The sequence below is a fragment of the Streptopelia decaocto genome, assembly GCF_964273445.1.
Source record: "Streptopelia decaocto genome assembly, chromosome: Z".
NCBI classification, from domain to species: Eukaryota; Metazoa; Chordata; class Aves; order Columbiformes; family Columbidae; genus Streptopelia; species Streptopelia decaocto.
The window spans coordinates 53,630,664-53,642,021 of NC_138657.1; the positions used below are offsets into that span (position 1 = coordinate 53,630,664).

The window sequence follows — 11,358 nt, forward strand, 5'->3', positions numbered from 1 at the left end:
TGGTTGTTTCTTTGTTGGTTTGTTGGTTTTGGTTGATTATTTTTTGAAGTGTAGCTATTTAACAATAGTATAGTGTGCACAATAGCCTTATACATTTGCTTGGTGAAGCATCACTATGCTAGTACTGATTCTGTGTTAAATTTGGCAATGCGGCTATTTCAGGTTTGGCAAACTAGTAATGAAAAGTTACCAAATTACTGTGCCAAACAGGCAGGCTACCTTTCTGTTAGCTTAACTGCATAAATTTCACCATGACTGAATTGAACTGCTTGACATCTCCTGTAACAGCGTTCCAGAGGCAGTGCAGCAGCAGCAGCTACTTTGTGTCATGACTGTTACGTGGAAAGCAGTGGGCAAGACACCTGCAATTGTTGTTTAGACTTTGTTTTGAAAAAAACACCAAACTTGCCTTTGTGATTTTGGTTTTGGATATAACCGTCAGAAACAAACAAAAAATTAAACTTCAGTTAGTATCTTACACTAACACAGAATTCAATAAATGTGCTGTCACGGCTTCCATGTCTCCCTTTTGTGAAAGAATGCATGGAGAGAGTGCAACAGATTGAATTTCTGCTATTGTCTGGTGCTCAGCGAAAAGCTGATTCTTTCCCTCTTTGGAACCAAGCCATTTGGTGGGTGCTTTGGCATTGTGTTGTCTTGGTGGAGTTTCAAATCTTATTTTATTTAAGCAACTGATTTGTTTAGGAAGTTAAACGGACTAAAACTCTCCACCTGTTAAGAGAGCTGAACCTCCTGCCGTGCATGAGTGGATGATGACGATCAATGGATGAGAAGGACTTTATAAACAGATATAAGATACAGTAGTCCCAGTGGCTGGCAGGGGAATGAGCCAACTGTTAATGTTAACAATGTTGCTCTTGTCTGAGCTTTAATTTATTCCAAGAGAAAAGATTAAATTATATGTGTTACATACAGTCCTTTGGTCATGTGTGTGCTCTCAGTTGTAAAACCTTAGTGTCTTGTCACTCTTATCAGTAAAAGACTAATTGAATAATGCAGTTTAACTAAGCAAAATTTCAGAAACTATGATACTAAAACTACAGTGTATATTGATGCATTCCTTGTCTCCAATGACATTAAGCCATATTTTTCTCTTGTGCTGGTTTTCTTTCAGTATTAAGATGATGTGCTGGTTTCTTTTCAGTATTAAGATGGTTGGCTGTGAGAGCAATTTTCAAAAAATTTCAAAATGTTTGGTTATTTTTTGTGGTCTGATTTACAAAGTAAGTTTTTTTTTTTTAACACTGGTTTTGAGATGCAGCTCTTTGGTTATTAGTGGTGAAATAATGGGTGTAGGAAGAAATCTCTTGTTTAAAGGTGTGGTCATGGAATTAAAAAATCATTAGTCTGCAATGGCAAAGGGTTTTATGGTAGCTGGCCCACACAGAGGTAATGAATGACAAGGTTGCTGATTCAACAAGTTTTTAATATTGTTTTCCTCTCCTGCTTAGTAATTGTGAAAGCAATCCAAAATAATGAATTTTTCAAAAGGCATAAAGTAAATCTTTGCCCTTTCCCTTTTCTTTGCTCCAGTTTCTTATGTCAGGTTGGGCCACAGGGTACTCATTTCGGTGTGATATCGTTGACTACTCGAGGTCACCTACAGCTCTAAGAGTAAGTTGACAGACACAAAGCTGAATTGTTCTACTATACTGACTTTATTTTTAGAAGTGCTTTTTGAACAACCAAATGCACTACTGTAGAGTGGAATGCACTAAATGGAAATTCTCTCTTGCATAATGTAGAGCATGTGAGTTAACTGGAGGGGTTGGCTGATTGGGAGAAAGAAAGAAGCAACATATTTGTTGGCTTGCTCTTCTTGATTTTAAAATTCCTTCAGGATTAAAAAGTGTTTTGTGTTTTTAAAGAAAAGCCAAACAAACCACACCTTTAGATCTTTCTATCAGCCCTGTGATGCCACTTACTTCCTTTATATAGTTACTTATTTTTCCTGCAGCTGCTTAGTTTTATTTATGACTATTAGGATTTAACAGTTTCTGGATTTCACTCTTACAGATGGTGCGAACTTGTTGGCTTTACTACTTTTCCAAGTTCATTGAATTATTGGACACTGTGAGTATTTGTAGTCTAAATGAAGTAGTAGTATTTCTTTTTCACAGTAGAAGAACAAGTGCTGCTGGGGGCATAAATTGCTTTTTATTTAGCCCTCCAATCTTCAATTATCGGAATACCATCAAGGTGTTTACCCTTATTATCTGTTCTCATCGTATTATCCCATTACACTGTCATTCCTTGATTATCAGAAAAAATGTTAATGAGGGAGCACACCTTTAAAAATTTAGGAAGCCCTGATAACTTGTCTGTTTAACAGCTAAATACACCAACCTGTTGCGCTATGGCAATGCTTGTCACAACACTGCAGATTAAAAATGTTGATCATGCTCAATTTTTTTTCCACTTCATCTTCAGATTTTCTCTTCCATATTCAGAATATTTTCTTCAGCAGCCCTGAATACAGTATTAATTGTCATACCTACCTACTCTAATTTCCTGTGTATGCCTTGGTGGTCGTGACAATAGATGTGTTTGATATCATTATGGCACTCTAACCTTTTTCAAAGGAAGTCTGAGCAGCACTGCATTGAATCAGAATATAGACCTTGCTTACCACCAACAGCCACCTTCCTTCAAACTGGCAACTTGTCATGAGTGGGGTCCCCAGGGATCAATATTGGGCCCAACACTGTTCAACATCTTCATAAGGGATTGGGATGATGGGATCAAGTATACCTTGATGAAGTTTGTCGATGACACCAAACTGAGTGGGGAAATGGACACTTCAGAAGCCAGAGTCACCCTGCAGGATGACCTCAGTAGGCTGGAAGAGTGGGCTAAAAAGAACCTTATGAAGTTCAGCAAGGAGAAATCTAAGGTCTTGCACCTGGGAAAACATATTGCAGGATTGCAGCACAGGTTGGGATCTCCCTGACGGGCAATGAATGTAGGTTCCTCCTGGGGAGATTCAAGTTGTACACAAGAGGGAAATTTTTCACAATGAGGATAATCAGCCATTAGAATAACCTCCCCATGGAAGTGGTGGGTTCCCCAACACTGGACACACCAGCTTGTCTAGACTGTGCTTTTGCCAAGAAAAGTTGGACCAAGTGATCATTGTGGTCCCTTCCAACGTGGCATTCTATGATTTCCCTCTTCCTGAGATTGACATCTGTCAGGGTTGGTTTAGCTATTCTCAAACCAGCTTCTGCATGTTGGAATCATCTGTGATTTTGTTTGCCCTGTTGTGCAGGATATAACAGTGGTGATTCAGGAGCTCACTCATGAGCAGTTAGGATGTTCTATACCCTGCCAGCAAAATTAGCCATCTAACTTTGATTTGCAAATACTCATGATTCAACACCGGAATATCTTAATTATTGAGACAAATGGAATGATAATGGAAGGGCTGGAAATGCTAAAGCTGGAAAAGCCTGACAAGTTTAGTCCTCTGTTTACCTTTACTATGCACTGGTTAGACTGCTCCTTTTTAATTAGTCCTGGGCCTGAAAAATTTTTTTTTTTTTTAAATTTGTTTTGTTTGAATATACCTAGTCAGGTACCTGTTTCTCAGCAGGTTTTTGGCTTTATTGCAAAAGTAATTTCTTAGCTGTACTTAAGTCAGCTGTTTCCAAATGTTTTCCTGGGCACACCAGGCTTCTTTTCTTCTGTGTTCCTTTGCTTGCCATCTGATACTACCCTTTGCATGATCTGACTTCTCCTTACACAGTTTTCTTGCTCTGTCTTCCCTTAACACTTCTCCCAATGTCTGTCCTTTAAAATGCGGCCTGTCAATATCAATTAAGAATACCTACATATATTCTGTCAAATTTTTCATTTTTTCAAGGGTAGCTGAGTGTTCATAATAATGTGCTATTTCTGTAACTTAATATTTTCTACTGTCTCTATCTGTTGCTAGTCCTTCCGTTAATTTTTTCAAATTATCTTGCTTTGGTAGTGTAGAGGACTTAAAATCTGATGTTTCTTGTTACTTCTCAGTCCAAGCAAGTCCCTCTTAAACTGTCTGTTACGCACACAGGTGATGGCTAAACACTGGACATTTGCTTTCACAGCTTGCCTGGCTTTTCACACTTCACAGGTGGATTTTACATACTGGTTTATTTTATTTACTTATTTTTTTTAAAGCTGGTTTGCATATCCAGAGCCCCAGTTTCCTTTCTTCTAAGACTGCAACTGTGAAGAATTTTTAAATGTATAGTAGTGAGCAACCAGCACTGATGCATACAGTTTTCTATAAGTACGTTGGGCTTTATTATCGCCTGTAACATTCTGTTCATTAAAAATCTGTTTCAGATATTTTTTGTGCTGCGTAAGAAAAACAACCAAGTTACATTCCTGCATGTCTTTCATCATTCCATCATGCCATGGACCTGGTGGTTTGGAGTCAAATTTGCTCCAGGTAGTGGAGAGAGAGTTTCAGTTGTACATATCTTCTGGTAGTAAAAGTTAACTATACTAGACAAAAATATTTAAAGAACAGAATTAAAAATCTTGCAAACATGAATGTTTTTAAACTTAGATGTCTGCAGTATTTCTTGGAACACATGAGATCACCGTAAATATTTATATGGGTGGGAGTACTTGTTTTTCCTATTTGATAGCATTTTGCATAGTGTTGGTTTCTTGGGGCATGCCGGGGGAAGGGTGCAGACGAGAACACTGTAGATAAGCAAAGAGCATTATTACATAAAAAAAGAGAGGTGACTGCAAAGTCAGAAGTGCTAAGGGGAGAGATACAAGCCAGATAACTGTTGAAACTGCTTCAAAGCCATTTGACTCCCAAAATGTAAGAACTGAGTTGAAGGGGAGGGTGGTGTTCTCATTTGGTTTTTGTCAGTTTAAGAAATTATTCAGGCTTTGTTGCAGTTATTTTTACGGGCTTTAGGTGGCATAAGGGGGGGTTATTTACATCTAATATTTTGGCTTTCCAAAACTACAGAAATATTTTCTGGACATTACTTATTACCGAAACTTACTTGCATTGTACTGAATTGAAAGTTTTTGTCCACTTCTAGCTTACTTTCACTTTCTCTTTTCCTGTTCTCCATGTCTGTGCATGCATCTTCCTATGTTACATTACAACACTAACAAATACAGCTTGCTGTCAGAACAGCCTGATAAGCACAGAGTGGAAAAACGCACAGTCATTTAGTAGTCCACCTCTAGGAGGGTGTAAGGCTTTTTTAAGTGTTTCTACTAAGATACAGATTTGTTTTGTACACGTTTCTTCATTCATGTTCTCTGACATGTTTCTTTCTCCCAGAAAACTGGTCACAAATTGATAAAGAGAACCATTGCTTACTAGATCTGACCTGTTAGTGTCTGGTTTGTGAATACAAAAACAAGACCTAGAAGCAGTCCAGAAGATTTGTAGATGGGATCTTTTGAACATGTCCAGTGTGCAGATTTTCCTAGTGTATAAAAGGATATACCTCTGTTGTATTTGTTTCTCTTATTAGGAAGCAGCAGTCTTGCTCACGTCTTTCTGAAATGTTGCTGAGTAACTGGTATTTTAAGTTAATGGTGGAATTGTGAATAATTTTCTCAGCATACAGTTCAGTGTGCTTATAGATTTGCAAAACAAGCAAACAAAAACAACAGCAAGTAACAGTCCCTCCTTTTCAACCTTGAAAAGTTTCCATTTATAGATTATTAACTTCCTGCATTTTATCTGGATATTGGATCAGTGTACCAGCTACAGGCTTCTGATTTTGCGTCAGTTGAATTTCCCATATGATAATTTGACAAATACTTTCAGCAGTGTGCAAGAACTGTTTTGTCCTCTGCTAATAATAGACACTCATATTCATGCAGAGCTATGTTTGTTTCTACAACTCTATTGCTTATCTTTATACTAATATTTCCAAATATTGTTCTGTTTGATAACTTAATTTTTTTCCAAGAATATCAGTCCTGCTGTTGATTATCTTGTATTCAGTTTCATCACTGTTTGTCCTTCTAAATAGTAGTATTAATCAAGTTTTCAACCTGTTTGTAAAAAAACAATGGGATTGGATAAACATTCTGATTTTTCTCTGATCTGATATAGACAGGTGGTTGTAAAATTGTGCTTATGTATGGTGTCACTTTTTGGAGCATATTTTTATACTTTGTTTAGGTTGTTTTTCTTTTTTCTCTGCTTTAACTATTTATTTTTTCTTTTGAATATTCACTCTGCAAGCCAAATAAAGTATGTACATTTGAACTGTAAGAACACAAAAAATATTTTTAAAAGTACAAATAGCTAAGTTTCAAAGAAAGTTTGCAATCACAGCTGGAGTTATCATCTATCAAGCTGGAAGATTACTGTGAGCTACTAAAATCACAAAATAAGTTTTATTTCTAAATTGAATGATTTTGAATGGAAAATTGGCTTTTTTTCTTGTTAAAGATCTGATTATGTGTCATCTTGTGTTCTTCCTGATGCTCAGTATTTTCATGTTCATATTTCTCTTAAAAAGACTTTGCTGACACTTCTTGCATAATTTTAACCTATAATTTCTTGTGTTTGTTAAAATAAAACTACTTCACCAGGATCATCTAACTCTGTAGTTGATCCAATGAAAAAGTATTTTCTTACTTGCTTTGTGAAATGTTCATATCCTACCAGTTTCAGTCATGAGTTTGTCCCAAATGGGGCCACTTGGCTTTAAATTTCCTTTTCACTGTAAAGTCTGTTTTTGAGATGGACAATGAATTTAGGAGACCCTCACTTAGGTCATGATTCCAAAAACTTACTGCTGGAAACCATGATTCTTTCTCTGGGAATCTGGAAATCTATGCTGGGAAGGGAATTATTACTAATCCTCCAGAGCTTTGCAAAGTTCATAATGATGTCTAGAAATGAGGAGTAAAACAGGAGGAACACTGTTTCTACTGAACTTTCTGTGTCTCCATCACATATGTGTTCTAATAAAAAATAATAACAAAAGGAACCCAAGGAACAAAAAAATTGAGTGAAATCTTTTACAGATAATTAGATCAGCTATGTTTTATTGCTGTTTTGAAAATGTTTAGATAAGCCTTTTCTAAGAAAGAAAACCGATACAGTCCCTCGGAACTGGTGTCAGCTCAATTCAGGTTAAGTACCTTGAGGGGCTAATCAAAGTCTATAGGTTTTGTGGTACCTTTTTTCTACCCCAACTCAAAGGAAACTAGTAGGACCTGAGGTGACTTTTTAAAATACCTGATGAAATAATTCTACATTTTTTTTTTTTTTTTTTTTTCCTACAGGTGGTTTAGGAACATTTCATGCTTTGCTGAACTGTATTGTCCATGTTATCATGTACACTTATTATGGAATATGTTCTTTGGGACCAGCATATCATAAATATTTGTGGTGGAAAAAATACATGACAACTATACAACTTGTGAGTAGTTTTCTGTTTGATGTAAATACATCTCAGAAAGATGACTGTGGCTAACACATTTGTATGTGTTTATGGAGTAGTCCATGTAGCCACATGTAACTCTGAATAATTTAGCTTGAATATTTATAACTTAGAGTCTTTTTGTCTTGGTGGCCATACCAGTGGATTATTAACTTGTAGTTCATGTGGAAATTTTTTTTTAAATCCTCCATTAAACAGATTTTTTTGGGACATGCAGACCTTTTTGTGTCACATGCTAGTGTGCAAGGAAAGTGGGAATTCAGGTTCACTAGTCATGTTTTTGTTTCTCTCTGTATTTTTTCTGAAGAAGACTCCCATTTGTCACAGGTCAAACACTGTTCTTTCTTCTGTGAACTAGCCAAGGTAGACTCCCATTCTCCAAGAATCGGTTTCTCAGTGCTGCTTGTAATGCAGTTTGTTCCAGGACTTCCTCTTCCTTTACTTTGTGAATCTTTTTTCGGTGGAGTAACGTTTTGCGAGAGGGGCTCTAAAGGTCCATCTTTATAATTTGAAAAAGCCTGCCCCCAAACATGCTTTCTCTTTTTCTGTATGCAAGTTATGCTGAATATTTTTAAACTTCTGTAGTAAGTTTGTATTTTATTCTAAAACTATTTATTTTCTTCACCTTTTTCCTCCAGGTCCAGTTTATTATGATTACAGCCCATATAGGACAAATCTACATAATGGATGACTGTCCGTACCAGTATCCAATTTTCATGTTTATTATTTGGCTATATGGCGCTATGTTTTTAGTCTTGTTTCTTCACTTCTGGTACCATGCTTACACGAAGGGGAAAAGACTACCAAAGGTGGCAAGGAATGGGGTCAAGAAAGATCAGTGAAACAAACTCTTGCCTCTAAACACAAAAAAGTGTATAAGTCAAAGTTGAAACTTGCACTACTTGACAATCAAGCTATTTAGGTGCACACAATACACAATGTATATTTTGTATGTTTTCTTCCAAAACAGAATTTGTATTTTTGCTGTAAGTTATTTGGGATTCAGAATTTGGGGGCTGAGAGGAGGAGCATGGATCTCTGACTTAAAAAAAAAAAAAAAGAAAAAAGGTGTTTTTATTTCAACAACTTGTTCATCGTTATCCTATAAGAAATGAACAGATAGATGATCTCTATCTAGAAGATGTGTGAAAACTAAGATATTCATTGTGAAAATCAAAATGTGTATGACAAGTACTGAGTACTTTGAACACTGAGGGGATATAATTACTTCACCTTAAATGTTATAGGTGTTGAGACTGTCAGCTGCATTTTATTAAAAGAGTGAATCTTCAATAAGTACTGTTTATAGAATCTAAAGCTTATTATTAATATAGTTAATACATAAACATTATTACATGTGTTTACAAACTATATTACCTAAAGGAATGTATGTTAATCTGTCAAGGTATGGTGTTTCATTTGAAGATCATAGTTTTTTGGATATACTGTCTTTTACTAAGATAATTCATTTCATACTCTACTCACTTGAACATTATTCTAATTTGGGGATTATACAAACTGTCTTGTAGTGTGATGATCAAAACACCTTACTCATTTGTTCACCAGGGTACCCTAATTACTTATTATTCAATGAGTCTATGGATATGTTTTGATACTGGGAGCCTAGGCTGTTTAGTGGGGGAAAAAATGTTGTAAATCAGTAGCCAAAATTGTAATCCTCAAATAAGTTTAAAAAAATATTTTTTGATTGAAGCCCAAATGTTACCTAGCATGATTGTACTGTGCTCTGTTTTCTTCCATTTCTATTATCTATTGAAATACATGCCTAGAAAGATTTTTCTGTTGTTTTTGTTGTTGTTGTTGTTTTTCATGATTATTATTGCTTCTTTTTAAGAACTCAAGGTTAAAGTTCCTCCATTAACAGCACCAGTTACATTGTCCAGAACTAGGCAAAACAATATGTGCCATTCTCTGACCTGCCAAGGGTTGGCCAGGCAGTGGTGACTGGGCATGGCTCCAGTACATGTAGTATTAACCAGTATGTTGTTTTCCATGGTTCGGCAGATTGTTAGGGTCACACGTATCAAAGTCAAAGGACCTAGCTATTTGTATACAAGTTGCATTTGTACTGTATGAGTTTATTAAGGAATTGGTGCATGCAACAGATGTATAAATAAGGAGTTAAAGGTGTTTAACTTAATGGTACCTTTAAAAGTATTGGGTTTTATTATATTCACTACTAACAGAAAAGAAGCTTGCAATATATGGTTTGTACTTGTTCTATCTGTGAGATTTTTCAAATACCCAAAACTTTGGGGCTGGTTTTTATTTGCCTCCCTGTTGTACAATTCCAAGAAAGTAGGTTTGGTTACCTGAATACTCTTATGGGAATACTGACATTTACAGTGCATTGTTAATGCTAAAATAATTTAAAATTTTTCATGGACATGAGTTACGAATGATTTCTTATGAGTTTACATACAAATCTTCTTTATGAAACATATTAAAATATTGTTCCACTATTTAGTCTCTATAGCCTCCCAGCCGTCATTGCAGATAGAAGTTAGATCCCAGAAAGGATTTGGATGTCTTGAGATGTATATTGCGACCGATAAATTTTAGATGCTTGATCCTGGAATCCTCCTTGCTAAGTTTTTGCAGTGCGTGCAGAGAGGTTCTTTAGCACAGAATCCAATACAGACAGGGTGCTGATCAGGAGCCACACACATTTTCAGTAGGAAATGCAATCACTGACTCTTAAGTCTCAAATCCTGCCAGCCTCCAGCCCATATGTATGCCCTTGACTTCCAAAGTAGGGGATCATCTCCAAAGGAGAGAGGCCTATTGCTATTTCTACAAATAGCTAGAAATGATTTGCCACTGATTTATTTTTAAAGCCTGAATGGTGCCTATTTTTTATATAATAACTTCTTAACTAAGAACTGAATAAGTGGGACAATTTGCTTCAGTTAGGCCTTGTTGAGCCTGAAGGTTCAAACATGTTTGAGAAATGCAGGGCTTTGGGTCAAGGCTGTGACAGCTCATCTGTAGTGTAAGCTGTAGGATACTACCCTCTGCTTCTGGAGGGAAGCAGGCATTTCTCTCTAATCTTGCAGGTGACTCCTGTGCTGGGGTGGGGAGGTCCTAGTTCTGCTCTCTGATTTTGCAGTTATCCCACCCCCTCCAAAATGCATGGAAGAGCGCAGCTGGGTCTGAGGGGCCAGGCACTTGTTTGTTGGTTTGGGACCTAGATCTGCAACTGATTCTTCAAACTCCCTTGGGCTTCAGTAGAAGCTGAGAGTATACGTTGGCAAAAATAAGCAGCTCTGCACAGGGACAGCTGCTGAACAAAAAGGAGACAGGAAAGCCTTTTAAGTCCAGCAGTTGTACAGTAGCCAACTGCCTCCAGAGTCAGTTTGTTGAGACTAAGAACTAACAAGCAGGAGCAGAAATGAGAGACGCTAATCATTCGGTGGATGTCAGCAAGCGTCATTTCAGATTCCTGCCACATGATTTCTTGCACACTGGTTTAGTTTCTCTAAGTTATGAAGCATTTGGAGAAAGAATGCATTGTTTCAGTGTGTTTTATGGATGTATCCGAAGAGGTTGCATACAGTGTAGCTATGCTAATGATACCGGTGCAAAATGTTATTAAACCCTGCTGTGTTGCAGCCTGTGAGAATAACAATGTGATCTGTACAGTTACATTTTTTTATTACCTAAAATTGTGCTTCTTACATGCTGATGTGTGCTATATGTTTGAGCTATAACAGAAAAGAGGAGCACAACAGTCAGCAAAATCATTAATATTATAGGGAATGTCTACTGATAATGAGGGGAATTGGGCTGAAAATTTTGTGTTCCTTAGAGTTAATGGAGGAGAAACACCAGTATTATCAGCTACTTCTCCTAAGAAATTTCACCTTGAAAATTGTGGTTTGCTTTGTTT

The 11,358-nt window shown here is 36.7% G+C and overlaps 1 protein-coding gene across 2 annotated transcripts in view; it reads left to right on the forward strand.

Moving 5' to 3' along the window:
- The window catches only part of ELOVL7 (ELOVL fatty acid elongase 7), a 32,376-nt gene extending 23,132 nt beyond the window's left edge, over positions 1–9,244 (forward strand). For both annotated transcript variants that reach the window (XM_082075741.1, XM_082075742.1), the window contains exons 4-8: positions 1,555–1,635; positions 2,038–2,094; positions 4,351–4,456; positions 7,291–7,427; positions 8,087–9,244. In XM_082075741.1, the coding sequence (XP_081931867.1) occupies positions 1,555–1,635; positions 2,038–2,094; positions 4,351–4,456; positions 7,291–7,427; positions 8,087–8,290 (585 nt within the window). In that variant the 3' untranslated portion in view covers positions 8,291–9,244. The remainder of the gene's footprint in view (positions 1–1,554; positions 1,636–2,037; positions 2,095–4,350; positions 4,457–7,290; positions 7,428–8,086) is intronic.
- The last annotated feature ends 2,114 nt before the right edge of the window (positions 9,245–11,358 follow it).